The sequence below is a fragment of the Giraffa tippelskirchi genome, chromosome 7 (assembly GCF_054371585.1).
Source record: "Giraffa tippelskirchi isolate mGirTip1 chromosome 7, T2T-mGirTip1v1.2.pri, whole genome shotgun sequence".
In the NCBI taxonomy this organism is placed as follows: Eukaryota; Metazoa; Chordata; class Mammalia; order Artiodactyla; family Giraffidae; genus Giraffa; species Giraffa tippelskirchi.
Window position 1 is genome coordinate 137036225 of NC_137281.1, and position 26592 is coordinate 137062816.

The 26592-nt window shown below is 40.8% G+C and overlaps 1 protein-coding gene across 2 annotated transcripts; it reads left to right on the forward strand.

The window, feature by feature from the left end:
* Nucleotides 1–1852: 1852 nt before the first annotated feature.
* PPP1R36 (protein phosphatase 1 regulatory subunit 36) lies at nucleotides 1853–25767 on the forward strand. Of its 2 annotated transcripts, none has more exons than XM_081509916.1 (11): nucleotides 1853–2169; nucleotides 2771–2835; nucleotides 11161–11247; nucleotides 12404–12501; nucleotides 12602–12668; nucleotides 14561–14659; nucleotides 19650–19784; nucleotides 24139–24181; nucleotides 24510–24688; nucleotides 24778–24969; nucleotides 25518–25767. In XM_081509916.1, exons 1-11 carry the CDS (start codon nucleotides 2161–2163, stop codon nucleotides 25699–25701), a joined length of 1158 nt encoding a protein of 385 aa, XP_081366042.1. In that variant the 5' UTR covers nucleotides 1853–2160; the 3' UTR covers nucleotides 25702–25767. The 2 variants fall into 2 exon arrangements, with proteins under 2 accessions (XP_081366042.1, XP_081366043.1); XM_081509917.1 differs by having other exon boundaries at nucleotides 1853–1938.
* The last annotated feature ends 825 nt before the right edge of the window (nucleotides 25768–26592 follow it).

The window sequence follows — 26592 nt, forward strand, 5'->3', positions numbered from 1 at the left end:
GAAATATAAGATGGTACCTTCAGAGTTATCCAGGGTTTCCTCTAAGTAATAACATGTCCCTCTAGCACAGCTGTGGTAACTTGTCATGTAACTTTTATGTAGGCCATTGTTTTGGGTTCTCAATTCCTTTATTTTTACCTTTAGTTTTGTATATTAGACTAAAGTTAAACATGGTAAGGTATAAAAGATCTTTGGTTTTCTATTAGCATTTCTTCACTCATTGAGCTAAACTGAAGAGGTTGCCTGGAAGTGGGGTAAATGGGTACCACCCGGAGTCCTTGTTCTTCCTTGGTCCTTTTGGGAGCTTCAACTCATTATTTCTCCTTGTTCACACCCAAAGTTAAATACCCATGTTGGAGAAAAGCTTTTGATGACTGGAATATTTTGGTGAATTCTTTTCAAATGAGTCATCTTACAATAAGCCAGCCTCTAAGGCCATAGCCTCAAAGCAACATTGCCGGTGTACTGGCGGGTTTCTTTATATCTGAGCCAACTGGAGCAGTTACCAGCAGTGGACTCAAGAGTGGATCATGAATCTAGGTGTTTACAATTTTATACCACTGTGAACAGTGATTGTGTGTTACCAAGTAGACTAGGATGGTGAGGTTAAGGGGAAGCAGTGGAGTGTCTATTGCTCTTGTTTGTAAAGTTTATGCGAGGAACTTCCCCAGTGGTTAAAACTCCACCTTCCAATGTAGGGGGTGCCAAATTCAATCCCTGGTTGGGGCACTAAGATCCCACATGTGTGCAGAGTACAGCTAGAAAAAAAAAAAAAGAAACCAACTGTAGTAAATGGGTATTACCCATCATCCCACCAATGTAAAGTTTATATGAAAATAAAATCAGGTATTTACTGACCATCTATTTAATGTTAATTAAGTTGTGGGGCTCAAACAAAAGCAGAATATATGAGGCATTCCCAGTCATGTAGTGTCATTTAGCATTGCTTACTATCAGTGTTAGAAAGGGAAAAATACCAAACAATCTGCATATCAACTCAGTTACAAGAAGAAATTACAAGACACATGGTTTGAAAAGTGTAAATGCAGAAATGAAGTTGAAAGTGGACTTCCCCAGGTTGCTCAGTGGTTAAGAATCGACTTGCCAAAGCAGGAGAGAGGGAGTTCCATCCCCTGGAGAAGAAAATGGCTCCCTACTCCAGTATTCTTGCCTGGGAAATCCCATGGACGGAGAAGCATAATGGGTTACAGTCCATGGGGGGCTGCAAAAGAGTTGTACACAAATGAGAGACACCGTTGAATACCCATTGACACAAACCAAGGTTCTTTGCTTTCAGCAACACTAGTTCTCAGTACTTTAATTAAGGGTGATGCTTTACATACATTACTCCTTAAGAATCCTCAAACACCGATCATTTGGGTATCTTCAAACGATTTCCACATCTAGTTATGCTGCAGAACCCAGTTTCAAAAACCTTGATTTCCACGGTTGCGCCACTCACGCCACGCCACTCCCCCCGCCCCCCCGCCCCAATCAATTTAGTCCCAGCCTGGATTTTTTTTTTTGTTTCTCCAACCTAGATTTAAACTTCATTTAGTGCTATCAAACTTGGGAACAAATGGAGCTTCCCTACGGAACTGAATCTAGTTTTTCTAATTAAAAACAAAGCCAGTGACGTGGTTGGCTTCTCGGTGGGAAGGCATGAAGAACTGACCCCTAAGGAAGAAACCTTCGGGCAGCTTCGCAGTGAGACGCCAGAGCCCCACCGCACCCCAGGGTGTCGGCAGAAGCTGGAGCGACGCCCACCAGCCGCCGCGGCGTAGGAAGCACGGTCCCGCCCCCACCCCCGGCCCCGCCCCCGCCCCCAGCCACGGTTTCCAGGCGACGCTCTGAAGCGGCCCGCGGGAGACCACGAGTCCTGTTCCGGAGTTTTATTGGAGGCAGCGGAGATTGTACACGCAGTCTGCCCAGTCGGATGTAAGTGCAGCTTCGGCCGACCCCACTCCGCGGCCGGTGGAAGGACGGCCCACGCGGCCCGCGCCAACCTCCGGCGCTCGACAGGGCTCGGTGGCTGGGCCGCGGCGCCCTCCACGGCCTCAACCGCGGCCTTGCCCTCCGCGCTCCCCCGGTGGGGCGCCGCCGTAGCCTGGGGCGAGCCGCACTCCAGGAGACGTGGGCAAAGTGGTCTACGAAAACCGGATGATGGAGGTGTGTTCAGCAAACGGTCAGAATTGAATTCCGGCTCCCCACGCAGATATCCAGATGAAAGTTCCACCTCACCACCTGTGATGGGTTTTCTGCAAAATAAGAAACCCTCCTGCGGAGGAAGCTGTCCTGCTCGGTCTGGCTGGGATCCCGGGAGAGGAAAGGCTGCGGGCTGGTAGCTACGCAGGCTTGGAGAGCGTGAACCTGTAGTATGCTCTCTTCCTTTGAAGCCGTGGGTCAGAGTTACAACAGGTGTCTTAACTCCGCTGAAAGATTGGGGCTGCCTTGGGCACCAGCTTATTGTGGTCTAAGTCCCAATTAATCGGTAAAATGCTATGGTGAGCCTTGAGGTGATGCAGGCTCGTAGCCTTCCTCTCTTCCCTTCCTTCCTTTCTCCCCTACTTTCCTCCCTTCCTTACTGTCTACTGAAACTACACCCCGAAATAATAAGATAAAATCATGGCATCAAGTTAAAAAAAAGAAAGTTTAAGGCTCTATAGCGTTAAAGAGCAACTAGTGAGAATTATTGTTAAAAGTTCATTATGACATGTTGATTTTAAATTGAACCTTTAATTATTTTTGCTGCAATCATTTCATTTTACAGCAATTGGGATTGCGATTAGGGATGTGGTACTGGAAAGATGAAACCAAAACACTTGAATTCAGAAGGTAAATTTTAACAAAACTTTATTATAGCTTTTATGAAAATTACATGTGTTTGTGTAAAAAAAATTCAAGCAATACAGAAGAGTACAAAGAATAAAATGAATGTCTCCTGAAATCTCACCATCTAGAGATAACCATTTTGGCAGCCTTCCAGATATCACTTTCTGATGACATTTATCAGCTGCTTCCTATGTACCAGAAACTGTGCTAATCGGTTAATCAGCCCTTTGAAACAGCTGCATGTTAATCCACTTTTACATATGAAGAAACTGATGTCAAAGGGCTAAGAAGTTTGGGGAAAACTAAGTGACTTGGCCAGATCTCACAGCTCAGAGGTGATTAAGATGTTTTAAATCCAGGTCTACTTGGTTAACACTCTATATTCTTAACTACTTTATGAAATTGCTTTTTTGAGTTATAGAAATAGAGTTGTACATTAATGAGACCATGTTATACCTGCTGCAATAGACAGTAAATTTTACAAGGTAAAATTATTAGATTAGCTGCTGCTGCTAAGTCGCGTCAGTCGTGTCCGACTCTGTGCGACCCCATAGACGGCAGCCCACCAGGCTCCCCCGTCCCTGGGATTCCCCAGGCAAGAACACTGGAGTTCGTTGCCATTTCCTTCTCCAATTAGATTAGAAGAAAGAAAGTGAAAGTCGCATCTTACTCTTTGTGACCCCATGGACTATGGGGTCCATGGAATTCTCCAGGTCAGAATACTGGAGTAGGTAGCCTTTCCCTTCTCCAGGGGATCTTATCTTCCCAACCCAAGGATCCAACCCAGGTCTCCCGCATTGCAGGTAGATTCTTTACCAGCTGAGCCACAAAGGAATCCCAAGAATACTGGAGTGGGTAGCCTATCCCTGCTCCAGCGGATCTTCCCAACCCAGGAATCGAACCAGGGTCTCCTGCATTGCAGGCAGATTCTTTACTAATTGAGCTACTAGGGAAGATTAGAAGAACTAGTTTTAATTCTCCACTGGTAAAGTATTGACTCTATTAAAAGTGTTTTGCTAAACTAACAAGACTAGCCACTATCTGCTAGGCACCTGTTATGTCCCAGGCATTTGCATATTGTTCTGATTCTTAAAACAGCCTTGAAAAGTGAGTGTTAATATCTCCACTTCATAGATGAAGAAACATGGCTCAGGGAGATTAAGCAATTAAGCCAAAGTCACACAACCAGGAAACAGCAGAACTGACATTTTGAACCGAGTTTTATCTGATGCCAAAGTCCTTTCCACTTTAAACAGTATCTCCCTCCAACAGACTGTAAGCCCTCAGTGGCAGGAACTATCTTAGTCATCTTCTCATCCCTGAAGCCGTCTCCAGAATTTCACAGAGTAGGAACTCACCAAATGTTTACTGAACAAGTGCGTACTAAGGACATGGGGGCTGTGGGAGGGAATTTGTAGTGTCATGTACCCAGATAATCTGCTTTGCAAAGTAACAGCTTGATCTCAAGAGTGTTCAAGTTCTAGCACATCAATTTAACACCTTGGAAATTTCTTCCATGGTTTTGGTCTCCCTCCACACGGGGTAGGTAGGCCACCTTTTACACCCACTAGCCAACAGGAGTTCACAGACATCTAAGTACTCTCAGATTCAGGTCAAGAGAAGATGACCCCTTCTACTCTCCCCCACCTTGCAGTTCCTAGCATCTTTCCTGGATGAATGACAATGGAAATCTTACCCTTCAGAGAAGTAGTGCCCTATTCACAGGCAGAGTTTGTCTGACCTTTGCAGATTATACACTGAGGAGGATAACTATCAGAATATAGCAGTATACCCATTACCTCCATGCATGAAATGACACTGTAATGGGCGGGGAAAGGATGGTCATTATTTCTTAAGAAAGAGACAGTGGAGAGTGGTTTGGAGGAAGACCTGGGTTCAAATCCTGGTTCTGCTACTAATTTGGTTGTCATAATTTGTCAAGTTACTTAGTCTTATTAATCATAAGTTCCCTTATTCAGAAAATGAAACAATAATGCCTTCTAAGGAGTGAATGAGGGTGTTGCATAGTTCATCAGCATGCGTGCCCATTTCTTTCTTATTTGTTAGAGAGGGAATACCTTGGAGACTTTCCTGGCTGTCCAGTGGTTAAGACTTCGCCTTTCAATGCAGGAGCGTGGGTTCAATCCCTGGTCAGGGAGCTAAGATACCACATGCCTCGGGGCCAAAAATCCAAACATAAAGCAGAAGCAATATTGTAACAAATTCAATAAATTTTTTAAATGGTCCACATCAAAGAATCTTTTACAAAAAGGAATACCTTTATTCACAGGTGAGTTGGCCCACAAGACATGCATCTCTCTGACACAGTGTCTGTAGTTCTATCATTTCATGTTTCAGGTGCCTTCTACTCCCAGCTGGGAGAGAATCAGCCCCTGTCTGAGTCTTTGCTAAGGTCATGGACTCCCCTGAGGACACACAGGAAACTACACCTCCAGAAGCCTTGGACTTATTTTTCAACATAGCCTAAGAAAAGACTCTAGTAACCCCTGAAGAGCTCTAACTGGTGTGGAAGCCAAGAGTGGTCCAACCCTCTGCATCTTAGTGATAAGTTCTAGGAGAAAATATGACTGTTTTTCCTCATTTGTTTCAGGGCAAAGGAAAGTGACATGATTGTGCTATAAATATCAGGAAAGCACATGAGCACAACGTGGTCTAAATAGGTTGCCAGATTGAAGGGGGCACTATGAAGATGGGAAGAAGGTATAGATCTAGGTCAGACTGTGGTTTGGGAGCCAAGCAGAGGTGCAATTCAAGGGCCAATTTTCAATTATTACTAGTGCTGCTTCTTACTAATTCCAAACACACTGTGAGCATAGGCTGCTTTCAGAGCTATGGCAGAACACTCGCAAGAAGGAATCCATCTCACCATCTGAACCAGAGGATGACTTTAGTCAAGTTAAAAACCACTCAGATAAGTGTGGGAAGGTGTTACGTATCCAGAGGTCATAAAAACAAAGGCTGAAGGTTTAGCAGTAAATGTCAGACTGTTGGCTAAGGGCATGCACTGCCTGCTACAAGTTTCAAATGCTGAGACATGATCAGCCTCTCTGAGCCTTAGTTCTCCATCAGTAAAATGACATCCATGTACTGGATGATCTTTCTGATGTCCTCTAATCCCCAAATTTTATGATCTTACGACTTTATAATTCTAAGTTCACTTGACTTAGTTCACAGACCTGACTGTAAGATCCCAAATGTGTCCTTTTCCTTATCATAAGGCTCTCTCATCTCCAGTTTAACTCAGGCAAACTAATGGGGGAAGAAATGTTGAATTGTAGGGCTGGATCTGAAACAAGGTTAGGAGGGAAGCAGTTTCATTTGACATTAACTGAGATTGGGTGTTTCTGTATTCTCTCATCTTCTAGAGAAGAGAAACCATGGGAAGGGCTGGTGACCTGAAATTTCTTTAGCCTGGGGGAAGAGTTAACAGCCAATGGCTTATAAGTGCCCAAAACACTTTGATGGTCCAAGGGAAAACTGAAAACAGCTTTGTGTTCTTGTTTAGGGTGGTTATATTAATATCAGTGCTGCACATTAGATATCCAGCAAGCAGAATGGACTTCACAGAGCTGTTAGAAAATGTCTGAATGTTTAGGGGAATTGACCATCTTGTTAAAGACTACCTAAATGGTCTGTCAATAGAATGTATTGACCACATACTATTTCTTTCTCTATCAACATCTTTTAAGGTATGCAGGTAATACATCAATACATTCTTTTTACTCTTGGAGGAGGAAATGGCAATCTACTCCAGTATTCTTGCCTGGGAAAGCCCATGGACAGAGGAGCCTAAAAGGCTACAGTCCAAAGGGTCACAAAGAGTCAGACATGACAGCATGCATGCAACGCAAATTCTTGTTATTACAAACAAAACAAAACAAAACCGTCAAATAATACAAAAGCATACAGCTGGGGAATATAGCTCTCTTCATCACCACACCACCTCTCTGTCCTATCCGATCCTCATCTCTCTCTGGAGATAGCCACTATCACCATTTGGTATCCTTTCACTTCTTTTTTTCTCACCATTCCCTCAGTATTTCATAGAAGGCAATGGCAACCCACTCCAGTACTCTTGCCTGGAAAATCCCATGGACAGAGAGGCCTGGTAGGCTGCAGTCCTTGGGGTCGCGAAGAGTCGGACATAACTTAACGGCTTCACTTTCACTTTTCACTTTTCTGCATTGGAGAAGGACATGGCAACCCACTCCAGTGTTCTTGCCTGGAGAATCCCATGGAGAGAGGAGCCTGGTGGGCTGCCGTCTATGGGGTCGCACAGAGTCGGATACGACTGAATTGACTTAGCAGCAGCAGCCTCAGTATTTAAGCACACCCTCCCACTAAATACCCAATCCATGGAGACCAGTGATAAGAAGAGGACAAGAAAGAATGAAAGTTCAGGAATCATCCACTAACCAACTTGGTGCCGATGTTCTGAAAAAAAAAAAAAAAAGTCATTCCCTTGAGGTGACATACCTAAAAGTATATACATGCTTTTGGATTCTAACCTAGTTTTCAATCTGAATATTGCCAGGATGTTGGCAAAAACTTCTGGAAGAAGAAAGTACCAAACTGATTAATCTTATTATTCCCATAGGAGATATTTCTCTAAACTTATGACTTTGTGGCCAACCAATGCCAGAAAAAATGTAAAGGAAGTTGTTTCAAAACTTATGTTGACAAAGAGATAATAAGAGTGTATATGCATACTTACAGAATGATTAAAGTCTGGAGAAAAGTGCTGCTATCTCCTATATCTACACTTAAACTTAACAAAGAGACCTATAACTGTAGGCAGAGACTAAACTTCTAGGTCATGTTATCAATGTGGCATTATTTCAGGCAGAAAAATAAACATCATAATCCACAGTGGCTGCCAAACTAATGTATTTGGTAGATACCACAATTCTCTTAGAAAATGCACTCTTTATAAGGCATGAACCACATCCTGCTGGTCTTTAAAACACTTTTTTTTCTGTTTTCCTATTAAGCATTTCCTAATAATCCTGAGAGTCTACGCATTGACTGTAATCAGACAATGTTTTTTTTAATTTATTTTTTTATTGAAGGATAATTGCTTTACAGAATTTTGTTGTTTTCTGTCAAACCTCAACATGAATCAGCCTTAGGTATACATATATCCCCTCCCTTTTGAACCTCCCTCCCATCTCCCACCCCATCCCACCCCTCTTGGTTGATACAGAGCCCCTGTTTGAGTTTCCTGAGCCATACAGCAAATTCCCATTGGCTATCTATTTTACATACGGTAATGTAAGTTTCCATGTTACTCTTTCCATACATCTCACCCTCTCCTCCCCTCTCCCCATGTCCATAAGTCTATTCTCTGTGTCTGTTTCTCTACTACTGCCCTGTAAATAAATTCTTCAGTACCATTTTTCTAGATTCTGTATATGTGTGTTAGAATATGATATTTATATTCTCTTTCTGACTCACTTCACTCTATAGTAGGTTCTAGGTTCATCCACCTCATCAGAATTGGCTCAAATGTGTTCTTTTTCATGGCTGAGTAATATTCCACTGTGTATATGTACCACAACTTCTTTATCCGTTCATCTGTCGATGGACATCTAGGTCGCTTCCATGTTCTAGCTATTGTAAATAGTGCTGCAATGAACAATGGGATACATGTGTCTTTTTCAATTTTGGTTTCCTCAGGGTGTATGCCTAGGAGTGGGATTGCTGGGTCATATGGTGGTTTTATTCCTAGTTTTTTAAGGAATCTCCATACTGTCTTCCATAGTGGCTGTATCAATTTACATTGCCACCAAGAGTGCAAGAGCATTCATTTTTCTCCACACCCTCTCCAGCGTTTATTGTTTGTAGACTTTTTGATGATGGCCATTCTGACCAGTGTGAGGTGATATCTCATTGTAGTTTTGATTTGCATTTCTCTAATTATGAGCGATGTTGAGCATCTTTTCATGTCTTTGTTAGCCATCTGTATGTCTTCTTTGGAGAAATGTCTGTTTAGGTCTTTTTCCCACTTTTTGATTGGGTTGTTTGCTTTTCTGGCATTAAGTTGTATGAACTGGTTGTATATTTTGGAAATTAATCCTTTGTCAGTTGTTTCATTTGCTATTATTTTCTCCCATTCTGAGGGTTGTCTTTTTGCCTTGCTTATAGTTTCCTTTGCTGTGCAAAAGCTTATAAGTTTAATCAGGTCCCACTTGTTTACTTTTGCTTTTATTTCCATTATTCTAGGAGGTGGGTCATAGAGAATCTTGCTTTGATTTATGTCATCGAGTGTTCTGCCTATGTTTTCCTCTAAGAGTTTTATAGTTTCTGATCTTACATTTAGGTCTTTAATCCATTTTGAGTTTATCTTTGTGTATGTTGTTAGGAAGTGTTCTAATTTCATTCTTTTACATGTAGCTGTCCAGTTTTCCCAGCACCATTTATTGAAGAGGCTGTCTTTGCCCCATTGTATATTCTTGCCTCCTTTGTCAAAAATAAGGTACCCATAGGTTCATGGGAGAAGGCAATGGCAACCCACTCCAGTACTCTTGCCTGGAAAATCCCATGGATGGAGGAGCCTGGTAGGCTGCAGTCCATGGGGTCACGAAGAGTCGGACATGACTGAGTGAATTCACTTTCATTTTTCACTTTTATGCATTGGAGAAGGAAATAGCAACCCACTCCAGTATTCTTGCCTGGAGAATCCCAGGGACGGAGGAGGGCTGCCATCTATGAGGTTGCACAGAGTCGGACGTGACTGACGCGACTTAGCAGCAGCAGCAGCATAGGTGCATGGGTTTATTTCTGGGCATTCTATCTCATTCCTTTGGTCTATATTTCTGTTTGTGTGCCAGTGCCATACTGTCTTGATGACTGTAGCTTTGTAGTATAACCTGAAGTCAGGAAGGTTGATTCCTCCAGCTCCATTCTTCTTTCTCAAGACTGCTTTGGCTATTCGGGGTCTTTTGTGTTTCCATATGAATTGTGAAATTTTTTGTTCTAGTTCTGTGAAAAATGCCATTGGTAATTTGATAGGGATCACATTGAATCTGTAGATTGCATTTGGTAGTATAGTCATTTTCACAATTGAGTCTTCCTACCCAGGAACATGGAATACCTCTCCATCTGTTTATGTCATCTTTGATTTCTTTCATTAGTGTCTTATAATTTTCTGTGTACAGTTCTTTTGTCTCCTTAGGTAAGTTTATTCCTAGATATTTAATTCTTTTTGTTGCAATGGTAAATGGGATTGATTCCTTAATTTCTCTTTCTGATTTTTCATTGTTAGTATATAGAAATGCAAATAATTTCTGTGTATTGATTTTGTATCCTGCAACTTTGCTAAAATCACTGATTAGCTCTAGTAATTTTCTGATACTATCTTTAGGGTTTTCTATGTACAGTATCATGTCATCTGCAAACAGTGAGAGCTTTACTTCTTTTCCGATCTGGATTCCTTTTATTTCTTTTTCTTCTCTGATTGCTGTAGCTAGGACTTCTAGAACTATGTTGAATAATAGTAGTAAAAGTGGACACCCTTGTCAGACAACACTTATTTTTGATATTACAGCAATGCCTGACACAGATCATGGCCTCAGTATATATTTATTGTTGCTTAATTGTGGTCTATTGTTAGTTAGGCCCATTACTGCTCAATAATGCTTGTACAAAGAGTCTAAGAAACCCTGAGTTAAGTAAAGGGTCCTGAAACCTTCTTAGAGATAATCAAGCTTTTAGAAGAGTCCACAGCAATGGCAACTGAGTCCTGCTCGGGAGGCAGGACTGCCTGGTGGGTAAGCACATGGCTCTTTGGCTAGAGAACTGGGCCCAGTTCTGGCTCTGGCACTTGCTAAGTGATCTTGGTCAGTTTACTTAATCTCTTTCTAAACTTCAGTCTTTCTCATAATGAAAAAATTCTGACAGTAGTAATATTTTCCTCATAGAGTTGCTGTGAGGATTGAATGAGATCATACTTCAAAGCACTTTGCATGTAACAAGTACTCAGTAAATCAAAAAAGCCCTTCCAAATTGATCACAAGCCTTCTGTATCTTGTGAAGTTACAGCTGGATTTTCAGATGAAATGTTTTGTTTATGCTGGTATCCTGGAGGCTAGTGATGCGTAGATGCAGAATACAAAGTCCGATCTTTTCATCTTTTCCTGGTTGGTTGTTCCACATGTGAATACATGGATTAAGTGTGGATGTGCCTGCAATTCTCTCCAGGACACTCACAATACGTGTCAGTCCTAAGGTTCCATGAGCCATGGCAATGCTCTGATTAGTTTCTCCCAAGAAAAGATTAAGTTCCTAATTTTCTCATTTCTATTACAGTTTTATACCTGCAGTAGAACTCAAGGAAAGAGGAAAGAAAGGCAAAGCAGTTCACTTTGCTGAAATTGATGGTCCAGCTTCAGACAGGTAGCGTAACTACCACCATGGCAGTGTTGCTAATAGCGCCTCTTAGCAGAATGGCTTAAGCCTCTACAAACTCTTAAGAAAATATCACTCCCATCATCCTAAGTTGAACTGCAAATACGCATCAAGGAAAGAACATGTACTATTTCACAATTATGATGGGAGCTAGTCATCCCAATAGTGTATCCTTGTGATAATTTGGCTACAAATGAATTTTCAGCTTCTTATACTTTTAAAAAAAATTGAAAATGATAGATATGCCAAAAATAGATGAGCTAAATGTTCTATTTTGGGTGAAATTGATATTTTCATTTTATGTCAGGCAGTATGCATTCCTCCCGGAGAAGGCAATGGCACCCCACTCCAGTACTCTTGCCTGGAAAATCCCATGGACGGAGGAGCCTGGTAGGCTACAGTCCATGGGGTCGCTAAGAGTCGGACACGACTGAGCGACTTCACTTTTACTTTCATGCACTGGAGAAGGAAATGGCAACCCACTCCAGTGTTCTTGCCTGGAGAATCCCAGGGACGGTGGAGCCTGGTGGGCTGCCGTCTATGGGGTCGCACAGAGTCGGACACGACTGAAGTGACTTAGCAGCAGCAGCAGCATGCATTCCTCCTATCCCTAGCATAGTATATACTATGTTTAATAAAATATATTCCAAAATGATCCTACATTAAATGAAACCCACGCATAACACTCAGGGTCTCCTTACTTTATAGTAAACACTTTCTGTGCCTCAGGATAGATTAAATACAATTAAAACCTTTCAAAGTACTACTAGAGGGCTTCCCTGGGGATTCAGTGGTAAAAAATCCACCTGCTGTGCAGGAGATTCGAGTTCCATCCCTGATCCGGGAAGATCCCACATGCTGTGGAGCAACTAGGCCCATGTGCCACACTGTTGAGCCTGTGTTCTAGAGCCTGGGAGCCATATCTACTGAGCCCATGTGCCGCAACTGCTGAAGCCCGTGTGCCCTAGAGCCTGTGGTCCCCAGTGAAAGAAGCCATGGCAATGAGAAACCTGCTCACCGCAAGTAGAGAGTAGCCCCTGCTCTGTGCAACTAGAAAACCCTTTGCAGCAACAAGGACCCAGCATAGCCAAAAATAAACAATTTTTTTTAAAGCACTTCTAGAGACTGTCATATCCCCTAACAGGTTGACCGATAAAAGGTTTGCTCTAAGAGACGATAAATCACCCAGGAGCTTAGAGAAACGGAGTCAGCAGGGCAATATTACACTCCACGATGCTAAATGTGAGTAACTGTGTCATCATCCTTACATGTGTTCCCTGGGGTCAGCCTCTAAGGCAGCAGTTTGTCCCTCTTTAAAACTGTCTCTCTTCTCTCCCTTCAGTTGTGGCTTTGCTTTTGCTACAAGATACTGAGATGCCGCGTATCTGTTCCTTTACAACATTTATGAGGTATGTAATGCTTGTGAGACATTTTAGATCCTTTTATTTTGAAGTCATTCCATCTGATAAATGATGAAAAATCTGAGTTTAGGAGAAGGAGCTGGCTCTATGCTAGCCATCCTCTAAGGATTCTCTTTCAAAGACTGAGACCAAAGGGAGAAAAAGTCAGGTCACAGGAGCCCAAAATAAAGTCAAGGAGTATGGAGAGCATATTGTCAGAGTTCCAATGAGTATGCACTGTGTGTATGTTAGTTAAAGGGTATGCTCACTTACTGAAGATCAGGGTTCTCCGCTAGTTACTTCTGGCAGCCCCAAGTACCAGGTGTGTGCCTCTGGCAGAGCTTCTTGTCCTTCCTAAGCGTCAGTTTCCTCAGATACGAGTTTGGAAGTCCTGGTGTTGCAGGTGGCTGTGCATGGAAGATGCTCCATGTGACAGCAGCACTTGGGACCGCTCGGTGAAAGATGGCTATCCTGAACTGTGGGGGCGCCCTCAGATCCCCTCAGCATTCAGTGAAGACCATTATGGCAAACACCTAAGAGTCTCTGCCTGATGCTGTATTCTATGGCAGGAGCACATTCAGCCAGACTGCAGGGCAAGCTTGGGGCACTAGGGAGTCAGCGCCCCAGAAGCAGCCTCCAGTCAGTGATGTGCTGGAGGGAGAGTGGGCAGATAAAGGGCCCACCTTCCACCTGTCAGGATAACTCTTGAGTTTTCTACACTGTCTCCCAGAGTCCCCCATGGGACTGAACTACACAGTGGTAATGAACTTGTTAACACCCCTTTTCTATCTCACCTCTCCGCTCCCTTACTGATGTTTACTCTGATCACTTTCAAATAAACTACTTACTCTCACATCTGTCTCATGGCACGTTTCTGAGAGAACCCAATCTAGGACAGGTAATTATTAATATCATGGAAAAACAAGTCTGCACTGCTCATCTTCATCTTGCTCTCAAGGTATGGTTAAGGAAAGCATGCCACAGTAAACATTTCCATCTAGGGCTAGAAAGGAAGCAGCAAAAATTTTGTAAGAATATTTGGAAAGAAAACAAAGGCTTTTAGTTTTAAAACAAATGACGTAGGACTGTAAATCAATGCAATCTTTTTGGAGAGCAAAACTTAATGAAACTTTAATGTCAGATATGCTGTGTCCTAGCATTTTCACTTCTAGGAAGTTACTCAAAAATAATGGCTATGAGAATGATTACTGCAGCAATGTCTATAATATTTTTTAAAAACCTAAATATCCATCAGTACAGGATTAGTTAAATAAATTATGAGCTACAGAATATCCAGCTGTTTAAAAAAAATGAGAAAAATCTATACATGGTATCATGGAAGAAGGTCCATCCTACACAGATAAGTGACAGAAGCAAGTTGCAAAGACTTGTGTATACAGCATTGTCCCATTTGTTCCAAAAATATTAAGGCATATATTCATGCGTATGTATGTGTGTTGGTAGGGGAGGACCTTATATGTGATTGTCTGTGCTCTAGAAAGGTTAGGATGGATTCATGTCAAACTCTTAACACTGGGTACCACTAAGGAATAGGATGGTGACAAAAGAGTGAGGGGAGAGCCTTTTTACCTCGTACATTTGTGTACATTTTTTAAACAACAAAAAGTTACATATAGTATAAAAACTTTTAAAAAATGGAAACTAATTGATAAGCAAAATTGTAATTCAATTGTGACCTCCTGAAAAGTTTTGTTTACGAAAGTCAGATTTCTTATATCTTCATCAGTTATGTAGATAGAATTTTAAATGTAAATTAGTTGTGTGATGGGTATGCTGACATGTGTTTCTACTTATTCTTGTGTTGTATGCCCATGTATTTTTTATGACTAGCTTCATGATTGAAATAACGTTGTCATTATTTTCTTTTAATCTCCTCATAGGAATAAGAATCTTGACAATTTCCTTATGGCATTGTTGTACTACTTAAATTATTACTTGGAAAAAATCTCACAGGAAAAGAAACCCAAAAGCTATATGGTGTAAGTAGAATTTTATAGTGCATTTTTAAAAAATTGATTTATTTATTTCTGGCTGAGCCTCGGGGCTTCCAGGATGTTAGTTCCCCAGCAGGGATTGAACCCAGGGCCCTGGCAGTGAAAGCACCAGTCCTAACCACTGGACCACCAGGAAATTCCCCACAGTGCACTTTAAAGCTTTATCACTGCCAGTATTAAAACTAACTTTTGTGTAGGCTAAAGAGATGATGCAAATTGAGAAATCTTGGATTATTAAGATAAAATGTTTATTTAATGTTTCTCTTATAAGATAAAAAATAAAATGTTTATTATTATTAAACATTTTACAGGGAGGAGTTCTCCAGTATTAACACTCACTGAATAATTCAGATGGGTATTCTGTTAACTAAATATTCCAAATAATATAGACCAGCACTGCCCAATAGAAGAGTACACTCAACTTTTGAGAGCTATGTATGTAATTTAAACTTTTCTGATAGTTGTATTTTTAAATTGTAGTAAGATACAGGTGAAATTAATTTTAACAAGGTATTTTATTTAATCCAATGACTCAAAAATATAATCATTCCAACTTGTAGTCAATGTTAGGAAGTTATTAATAAAATACTTTACTTTTACTTAGCAAGTTTTTGAAATGAGGTTTATTTTATAATGTTCCTCAATTCAGAGAAATTGAGGAATAGCTGAGCACTAGCTGCTCAAAGTGCTCAGCAGCTACATGTGGCTCACAGCTACCATATTGAACAATGTGGATATAGATATTATTTCTGTTTTTCATGCTTACAAAGTTCTTGCCAAAGGGTTTGTAAGCATCTAATTAAAAAAAACATAGAATTAAAAAAAATCAACAAGTAGGACCCAAATGATATTCCACATCACAGAAAAAAATTATTTCTTAGGCTACATATGAAGAATTTAATCACTTTAGGTGGAGGTGGCTCAGAGCTATACAGGCAATAATCTGGGAACTCAGTGTCCCAAGTGGAACAATGCCCCTCAGGCATGATGACCTTTGCAAGCCATGGAGCTTTCCCAGTGCCCTCCCCAGTACACGTGGGACCAACCCAATGATTTAGCTCTTAGGAATGCTGGATAAGAGTCATCAGTTTGTTGCTGTGGAATGTTTTCAAAATGCAAAATCCTTGCACATAAACAAGCAGGCTGAGAAACATTTTGTGGACAGATGAATGTATTAGGATAGCAGTTTTCTAAGGAACCAAATAAATAATTCAAACATTGCTGCTCCAGTAAAGCCATTATAATATGCAACATCCAGCAGAGCAGCCGGAGATCATGAAGTGTTTCTATGGTAGCAGAGGGGCTCAAGCCAGCCTTGGGCTCAGAAACTTTGAGGAGCCTTACTGTTTACAAAGACGAAATTTATTAGACTTTGGTAGCGTGTTAGCTTTTATTTTGTATGGTGTTTTCAAATTCTGCAGGTTATTGCTACTCAAGCCAGAGACATTGTTTCAGTTCTTAATCTATAAGAATAGATAACAGAGAAGAAAGGTTTCTTAGTTATTTTGGAAATGTGCTAAAATTATAGAACCCAGTAATATTTGGTTGGGGGTTCCCTGGTGGCTCAGATGATAAAGAATCTACCTGCAATGCAAGAGACCTGGGTTCAATCTCTGGGTTGGGAAGATCCCCTGGAGAAGAGAATGGCTACCCACTCCATTGTTGTTGCCTGAAGAATTCCATGGACAGAGGAATCTGGGGAGCTACAGTCCATGGGGTTGCAAAGAGTCAGACACAACTGAGCGACTAACACTCACTTTTTTTTTCAGTGATATTTGTATACTTTCATAGAAGGAATCAGTTACAGAATGACTGAAAAATTCAAGCCTTAAAAGTAATGGTTCTGTGGTGTGATTCTAAAAAAGCATAACTTCATTTTCAAGTTTCCATTAGTTGATTGGTTTATTATAATAGAAACAAATTAAATTACATTGAGATATCTGGGCATAACTTAAAAATTAATTTCAGTCAAAATAATGAGGTCTAACATAGAGATAATAGTAGCATTCACTTTCAGTTATTGTCCAGATTAGGTAAGATAATGCATTTTATCCTAACCTAGTGGTTGGCACTTGGAAGGAGATCCTATAACCTGTGAGAGGAGAGCGGGAAGAGATATAGAAAGATACCAAAGATACACTTTGATGATCTTAGATGACTAAAAGACCTCATTCCAAAAGAAAAAGCCTTATCCCCATTTTACAGATGATGAAGCTAAGGCTCAGAGAGTTTAAATAGCTGGCTGGAGGTTACCTACCAAGTTAGTGGTGGAGCTGAGATAGAACGCATGTCTCTTTAACTCCACAGTCTATGTCTGTGTGGTGTGCTGGCATCCCTTACTAGTCAGATTGGCTTTCTGTTGCTAAGGTTATCCATTTGTAATTAGGACTTATAGCTTCCGCACAAAAGTTCAATTATGTATGCAGTTTTAAACATCATAAATATTTTCAAGTTGTTACAAGCTTCATAATTATAATTTTTAATGGTGGAATAATGTTCCGTCAAGCCATTGTATGTTAGTGACTTATAGATCTGCCTGTTAAGAAGCCATGTAGTATAGTGATAACGGCACAGACTTTGGTGCCTGGCTTAAATCCCACAGGGACTCATATGTTAGATCCTTTAAGTCCTTAAAGAGTAACTGGCTGTGTTACTACAGCCTGTATTACTATTCCTATTGTCCCTCTAGTTTATATATTTTGGGAGTCTCCAGTTTTTCTGATAGACATAAATAATTGCGTTGATATCTTCATGTATTACATTTCTCCCCTAACTTTGGATGATTTTTTTAAAAAGAAATTTCCAGGAGAGATTGTTGGGTCAAAACTTATGACCAATTGTGTGGCACTTGAAATTATTACCAAAATTTTTTCCAGAGGATTATACCTGGGTTTGTTTTCAATGCCAGGCTCTACCCAGACTTAATTGAACCAAAATCTGAAAGAGGAGTTGGCATTGGGAATTTGGACTTCTAGCAAATACCCCAGGTGAAATTTTTTACGCGTATTAAGACTTGAGAACCATTTGCCCAAACATTTCAAACCATTTCTTCGTTGTTGTTTGGTTTGCTTTGTTTTCAGCAGCAAAAGGAGAGATTAACTATTGGCAGATCTGGCAAAGTAGAGGTGAAGGCTGAAGGTGGTGCTTCTGAAGGAAACAGGGAGGCAGGAAACAGTGATGGTCATTGGGGTGCTCGTGGGAGAGTGTGTGTTGGGTTATGTGATAGTTGGGCATTTAAAGTTGGAACCCACTTTTATCTATTGCAGAAACTCATGTTATTCTGATGACTCACAGGCCTTCTCACTACGTGTGATAAAGTTTTGTGCTTGGATACATCTATATTATCCTTAAACCCACTGCCTTTCCCCACAGCTTATCCTCCTGTGGTTAGTCTAGTGGTTAACAACGGAAGGGGCAGTATGCTGTTCCTGTTGTTTAAAGTGCATTTCATCTGGCTTAAATCTTTCTGAAAAGGGCAGGAAACAAGATAGTGACACTTCATTTTTCAATAGCAATTATTGGAATATATTGTCGGCAATATTGTTTCCTACTATATTGTACTGCAAAGCTTCTAAAATTAGGCTTCAGACATGCTGTAACCTAAAAACAGATTGTCTTTTAGAAAGTACATTTGCAATTCAATTGGATGGGGCTGTGTTTTACAGGGAAGCAGGAAGGTGATTTAACTGATGCCAAGATTGAGGGCAGGAGGAGAAGGGGACGACAGAGGATGAGATGGCTGGATGGCATTGCCAACTCGATGGACATGGGTTTGGGTGGACTCAGGGAGTTGGTGATGGACAGGGAGGCCTGGCGTGCTGCGGTTCATGGGGTCGCAAAGAGTCGGACATGACTGAGCGACTGAACTGAACTGAAAGTTCCCAGAGTAGTTCCTCACTAGTGCCTTTTCAGCAAAGAACTAAGTAAGGGTGGGCAAACGTTGAGCAGTTCAAACACTGAGCCCCCAAACGTAGTAGTAACGTCAGAAAACCCATAGGAAGCTAAAGTGGGAAAAAGTCTCCATGGCTGTTATAGCAAAACAGCAGGAAAGTGGGCTGCTCACTGCCTCAGAAACTAGGATAGGGAATTTGTTAGTTGAGCTCTTCTCAATTAGGACTGTCTGTGTATAAAATTAAGGGTACATCAGTTCAATTCACTTCAGTCACTCAGTTGTATCTGACCCTTTGCAACCCCATGGACTGCAGCACGCCAGGCCTCCCTGTCCATCACCAACTCCCGGAGTTTACTCAAACTCATATCCATTGAGTCCGTGATGCCACCCAACCATCTCATCCTCTGTTGACCCCTTCTCCTCCCACCTTCAATCTTTCCCAGCCTCAGGACCTTTTCAAATGAGTCAGCTCTTCGCATCAGGTGGCCAAAGTATTGGAGTTTCAGCTTCAACCTCAGTCCTTCCAATGAACACTCAGGACTCTCCAAAGTACATAGCACAATATATAAAGAATCTTTAAAAAATGAATACTCAGGACTTCCCTTGTGGTACACTGGATAGGAATCCACCTGTCAATGCAGAGGACACAGGTTTGATCCCTGATCCGGGAACATCGCTCAGGCTGCAGAGCAACTAAGCCCATGAGCCACAGCTACTGAGCCCACGCTATCAAGCCTGTGCCCCGCAACAAGAGAAGCCACTGCAATGAAAAGCCCTCACACTGCAACTGAAGAGTAACCCTCTGCAACTAGGGAAAGCCCAAGTTCAGCACCGAAAATTCATCGCAACCAAAAATAAATAAAATAAATTAATAATATTCAACACAAATTTGAGATGCTGATTACGGTGATGAATGTCAAAGGACTTGGAGGACCTTCCTCTGCCCCAGCTCAAAAAAAAAAAACTATAAGTGAGATGTGCTGACTCACTTCTGTTTCTTTCAAAATAGTTTATACTTCTGACTTTTCACTAGTTGATAAAGACATTTACCAAATTAATCCAGATTATTGTTTTTCTTTTCAGAGGCCTTGTAGAGAAAAAAGAAATGGAATTGATTATCAGTAAGTTAGACACAGCACAGAAATACTTGGCACAGAAGTACTGCATCCTTGTCCTGGGCTTGGGAATGCCTGATAAGCATCACATGAGCTGTGGAAAGTAAGCAAGCACCCGTTTAGATCTTCACTTGTGTGTATATCCACATCTTTACGACCCTTAACTTTGACTTTTGGTATCCTTGAAAAAGACTTATTCTTTGTCATACAGAATAAGTGGGCTCAACTGAGACTGTCCTAAACTCATGTGATGTAGTGTTGGAAAGAGCCAAGTGAGTCTAGGAAGAACCCCAGAATCTCAGCTGCTTTTTTTTTCTTTCTTTCAATTAAAGTTGGTTTACAACGCTGTGTTAGTTTCAAGTGTGACAGATATTTTAACAACCTGCTACCACTTGGGTCTAAATTTCTCTCAGATTGAAGAGGATTGAAACATATACATTACCATACGTAAAACAGATAGCTAGTAGGAAGTTGCAGTATAACACAGGGAGCTCAACCTGGTGCGCAGATGACCTAGAAGGGTGGGATGAGGAGGGACGTTCAAGAGAGAGGGGACATATGTATCCTTACTGCTGATTCACGTTGTTGTATGGCAGAAACCAACACAATATTATCAAGCAATTATCTTCCAAATAAAAATTAAAGTAAGAACAGTAAAAATAAAAAAATTCTCTCAAATTATATCAGCTCAATGAAATTTTGCTTTCCTGTTGCCAGACAAGGGCCACTTGGCTGCCTTGGGTGAGAAGCTGAGAGATGGGCCAGTGTTGAAGGGGGTGTTGGGTATGTCCTCTGCCCTTCTGCTGCTGGTTTTTCAGAAACAGTTGTGGGTATGAGTAAGGTAGGAGTAGTAAAATGACCCTGTTTGTGGAAGGATATTTTTTACCTTAGGATGACAGTTTATAATAACTAATATAATTAAAATTTTAAACTGTCATGTCACAGGAAAGTTTGGGACCACTGGAGAGAAAACTCCAATCCTTAACCCAAAATCTCCCTCTCTGACTACTAATTTCACAACAGGCTCAAGAACTGTCTCTGGTCATGGCCAGACTTTTAAAATTTTTTTAAACTTTATTGGCAAAGAACCCAATACATAATTTCTCTCTCTCCACATTCCCCCACATTTTTTAAAATACAAATATTTGTATTGTATATACTTTTTTGTGTTCCACATTTTTTCTGTGAACCTTATTCTATTATTCTGCTTATATAATCTCACCTACTACTTTGAATAGCAACTGTGGTTATTCTGTCATATAATGTACCAGTTTGCTTAATCATTCCTCTTGTGTACACTTGTGTAGTTTCAGTTTTTATGCTTTCTGTTTTTGCATTGAATATCTTTATGTAAGTAACTTTGTTCATTTGTGCTGTTTTGTTTTTGTTGTTATTCAGTCACTAACTCATGTCTGACTCTGCCACCTCATGGATTGTAGCATGCCAGGTTTCTCTGTCCTCCACTATCTCCCAGAGTTTGCTCAAATTCATGTCCATTGAGTTGGTGATGCCATCTAACCATCTCATTCTCTGCTGGCCCCTTCTCCTTTTGCCTTCAATCCTTCCCAGCATCAGGATCTTTTCCAATGAATTAGCTCTTCGCATCAGGTGGTCAAAGTATCGTAGCTTCAGCTTCAGCAACAGTCCTGCCAATGAATATTCAGGGTTGATTTTCTTTAGGATTGACTGGTTTGATCTCCTTGCTGTCCAAGGGACCCTCAAAAGTGTTCTCCAGCACCACAGTTCAGAAACATCAGTTCTTCAGTGCTCAGTGGTCCAACCCTCACATCGGTACATGACTACTGGAAAAACCATAGTTTTGACTATGCAGACCTTTGTCAGCAAAGTGATTTCTCTGCTTTTTAATATACTGTCTAGATTTATCAAGAATAAAATGGCTGGGCCAAAGCAGAAACTCAGTTGTGGCTGTATCTGGTGGTGAAAGTAAAGTCCAATGCTGTAAAGAACAATATTCCATAGGAACTGGAATTGGGAGTTGAAAGGAAAACTATAACAAGTCTAGACAGCTCCCTAGTGTCTTTTCCTCTTCTTAAAAGGACACTAATCCCATTATGGGGCCACATCCTCTTGACCTCATCTAAACTCAGTTATCTCCCAAAGGCCCCATCTCCAAGTATCATCACTTTGGAGGGGTTTTAAGGGCTTCAACATATGAATTAGGGTGGAGGAAAGACACATTCTGTCTATAACAAGGTTAGAAAAGCACATACTCTAAAAAACATTTTTAAGTACATTTTTATTGCATTGTATTTTTTTATACAAATTTTTAAAATAACTCACATTTACAAGTGATTGCCTCAGTACATTTCCTGGAGATGTTGGTCTTTCTGCCTTGTGGGCAATGTCACCTGCTTTGGAGAATAATCAGCTTTTTAGCTCACTACCCCCTTTACGTAACAAATTTTATACAGGCCAAATTGCTGAACAAAGGATATTGAGTAGAACAGATTATAACATGACTTTACCAGAAAAAGTTGTTAATTGGCCATGGGTGTTGATTGTATCCTTGCATGAAGTTTATATTGCTCTTTTTGGTTGTCTTTATTTAGAGAAGATAAAGAATGTGTTTTTGTCAGTTATGAGTTACGAACTGATTTTAACATATCATTATTTAACTTCTTCTCGTTGTGAACAAGCTTCTGTTCTCCTGCGTATTTTCTGACTTTTCTTTCTAATGTATGCATACTTAATGTTGGACTAGAACACCTTACGCTGTTTATCTCTGGAGATAAAGATTTCAGTAGCACCGGTAATTTAGCGGCTGTTTAGTGCTTTCATGATTCTTGAGAAGTAGGAGGACATGTCTTTCTGTTCTAAATACATCTGTGAAATTCTGATATCACAAAAGCTGCAGCAAAATTTTGATGAACTTGTTGAGTAAAAGCTCTCTGTGTTTTCTGGGATAGATAAGAAAACCTGCAAATGGCACTAGCCCGTAGAACTGGATCTGATCTTTGGCTGTGGCCGATTCTGGCTCCAACCCCACCTCCACCCTAGAAGGTACACCCTCCTCCTCTGCTGTCAGTGCAGCTGTCACCTGACCGGTGACCACAGAGACTGGAGGTGGGGATGGGAATGGGCACAAAAGGGTTTCTTTGAGGCTCAGGTGCTTAAGTCATCTTTAAGTCCTTCTCCCCAACCCTTACCTTCAGTCACTTGCACCAAAGCCTCTTTTCCCTCCCCCAAGCACATTCCTTTGAAATTTCTCTTCCCTTGTACAGAGGAGGCCTTGACCATCTTTTAAACCTAAGGCAGCAGGGGGTCTAGTAGGAACAGTTTTTTTTTTCTCTCCCCAGCCCAGAACCCCATATGTCTGGCTCTAGGCTTTACACCCCTTCAGGAATGCCTGAAAATATGATTTGGTTTAGAGATAAGAGTCTCATGTAGCAGGAAGGAAAAAGAGACCACATAACAGACCGTGACAGTCTCTGAGTTTACCAGCAGCCTGGCCTCCCCCTCTTTCCTTTGGATTCCACCCTCACAGGTGAATGTAAGGCCTCTTTGTTGACCAGCATGGCAGCCACTTACCACCTGTGGCTATTGAGTGCTTGGAATGTGGCTGATCCACATTAATATGTGCTGTAAGTGTAAAATATGCGCTGTACAAAAAGTTTAAAAGTGAATAAAATAACTGATAAAATATCGATTACATATTGAAATGATAATATTTGGGGGTAAAATAAGTATATTATTAAAATTAATATCACCAGTTTCTTTTTACTTTGGCTCCTAGAAGGTTTTAAGTCACATTTGTGGTTTATATTATATTTCTACTGGATTACGCTCTTATCAACCTGTGTCTGTTTTGTTTCTGATTCTTTTTGCATCCAATAGCCATAACCACTGTTTGAGATTTTTTTTCTCTTTATTTTAAACTCAGTCTCTAGTTCTTTATTTCCATTCCTGCTAACACCTTGTGTTACCTCTTCACCACTATTCCCCTCTCTTCACCTCCCTAACATACACTTTACCAGATATATTTGGAAGAATACATTTCCTCACTGGCTTGTTTATCCTGAGTTTATACTGATTATGTATATCTTGAATTTCTATTAATTTATTTTAGCTTTTTTTATGAGTCCCACTTTATTTTTTTAATGAAATGTAGTTAATTTACAATGTTGTGTTAATTTCTGCTGTACAAAGTGATTCAGTCACATAAACATCATTTTTCATGTTATTTTCCATTATGGTTTATCACAGGATATACTGATTAACTAAACACTAGAGGTTTTGATCTGGGTAACCTAGGAAGTTGAAGAAAAAGACATTGGCACTCATTCACAGTGCCTTTTTGATAGCATTTATGTGAGTAAATAGTTATGAGACCATTGGTAATAATCTACAAAGAGGCCTTTTGAAGATAAAGGATTGCCTAGATCACTGAAATATTGAACTTCCCTTTCAACCTATAGTTGTGATTTGTTTTATTTCAGGGGAAAAATATCAGATACACAAAAAGACTGGAAATTCTTTGAGGTGAGTCACTTACCTTCGGGCACTCTGCTCTTTGACATGAAACATGAAGTATAGCAATAACCAATAGTTATTTTTCAGGCACATATTTTTAGTAAATATCTTCGAAAAAGGATACTAATAAGCTGTGTGCCATTCCTTAAATCTTTGGTCTGATTTTCCTTCTGCAAAAGTGAGTACGTGTATAAGCTGCCACGGCTCTTCAGGCATGTGGAGAGAGTGGGTCATCTTGGTTTGCGTCTCCTTAGCGGTGTTCCATAGACGGGAGTTTCCCATGTCATTTTTCATGTCATAGCTGTGGACTGTGATTCTTGTCTGTCTTCTGTCGTAGTCCTTTTATACATTCTGTACATACGTAGCGTGGATTGTCTTCCGACGTCAACACTTCACAGAGATTGAGGAAGAAATAGGAAGGCTCTTTCGTTCCAACATGTTCAACATTCCTCGAAGGAAGCGTGAGGATGAAGAGTCAGGAGGGGAGCAGAAGCGCGTGACTTTTGTACAATTCAGGTACGACCTTTTGACTCTTCCAAGTTCAAGGACGTTGCTAGAAAACAGGATGGTGTGACCTAAATGTCATCCCTGCTTCTCCCTGCCAGGAGAATGATGGCAAAACGCCCAGCGATTAAAAAAGCCATTAACATGCGCTCTCCAGTCATGTCAACTCTGCTGCCCTCTCTCAGAGAAAAAGCTCAGAATGTCTCTGAGAAAAAGTACCGTCACATAGGCACGAAATTCCCAGCCCAGATGCAAGAGCCCAAGGGAACTCTGGACTCTTTGCACATGCCAATGTAAGTGGGCCCAGGGGAGAGGGAGGAGAGACAGAGTGTCCTGTGTCACTTGCTAGTTGGGACCCAGGAGGGGCAGGGGCTCAGACACAGTGCTTCTGCCAGAAAGTTGAACAAAGGTGGAAACACAGTCTTCCTACCATCCCTGGCTCCTGTCCACCTGTTTTCTTTCCAGGTCAGCTCTTGGTATACGCATCTAGGCTAGAAAAAACTAGAAAGTTATACTAGACTTTAAACAGTTTTAATTTGGTGAAGTGAATAGCAGACTTTGTAAGACTGAGGTTTTCCCATCAGAAGAATAATCTTTGGGAAATGTGGTACAAAATCTTGCTAGGTGTCAAGTTTTTGGACCCATATTTACGACTACAGTGGTGGTTCATAGAAATAGGGAAAGCTTAAAAAAAAAATAGGTGGATAAATCTGTGTGTGTGTGTGTGTGTGTGTGTGTGTGTATTTATCAGTCTTAGCTTTATACACATACAAAGCACAACCATATGCCTTAGTCTTTGACCTCAGCAAAGATTCATCTATACCAATAATTCTTTCCACAGAGTTGGCATCTTGGGGGAGCCTCGATGTCAGTTCAACCCCCATACCCTTATCCCCCTTGATCCAGAAGAAAGCATGAAGTCTGGGAAACCGTCTTCCCTGATAGAAAGAAATAACATGAGGATTCAGGATACACTGGACTTAGTCATGAGAACACTGTCCTCCCAAACAACATTCCCTAAATAATCTGTACATTCCACTTCTGTAGTAAATTCCTGTATTTGAGTAAACTACTTTGACTTAATCACTTTATATAAGATTAGTGTTTATTATTAAACTTCAAAACTTATCCAAATTATTTTGCTAAAAGTTCAACAGTAGACTAAAGAATTCTAGGAAGCTTTTGAAAAGCTCATTTTCCTATATTTAACAGTTTGCTTTGTTAATTATTTACTTCCTTGGCTTTACATGACTGTTTAGAGTAATGTATTAGGACATTTGCCTTCTTATACTGCTCAATGAACAATGCAAAGAAGTAGAAGAAAACAATAAAATGGGAAAGACTAGAGATCTCTTTAAGAAAATTAGAGATATCAAAGGAACATTTCATGCAAGGATGAGCATGAGAAAGGACAAAAGTGGTAAAGACTTAACAGAGGTAGAAGAGGTTAAGAAGAGGTGGCAAGAATACACAGAAGAACTGTACAAAAAAGGTATTGATGACCCAGATAACCATGATGGTGTGATCACTCACCTAGAGCCAGACATGCTGGTGTATGAAGTCAAGTGGGCTTTGGGAAGCATTACTACCAATAAAGCTAGTGGAAGTGATGGAATTCCAGCTGAGCTATTTAAAATACTAAAAGATGACGCTGTTAAAGTGCTGCACTCAATATGTCAGCAAATTTAGAAAACTCAGCAGTGGCTACAGGACTGGAAAATGTCAGTTTTCTTCCCAGTTCCAAAGAAGGGCAGTGCTAAAAAAATGTTCAGAAGTGAAAGTCACTTAGTCATGTCCAACTCTTTGTGACCCCATGGACTGTAGCCCATCAGGCTCCCTGTCCAGGGAATTCTCCAGGCAAGAATGCTGGAGTGACTTGCCATTCCCTTCTTCAGGGGATCTTCCTGACCTGAGTA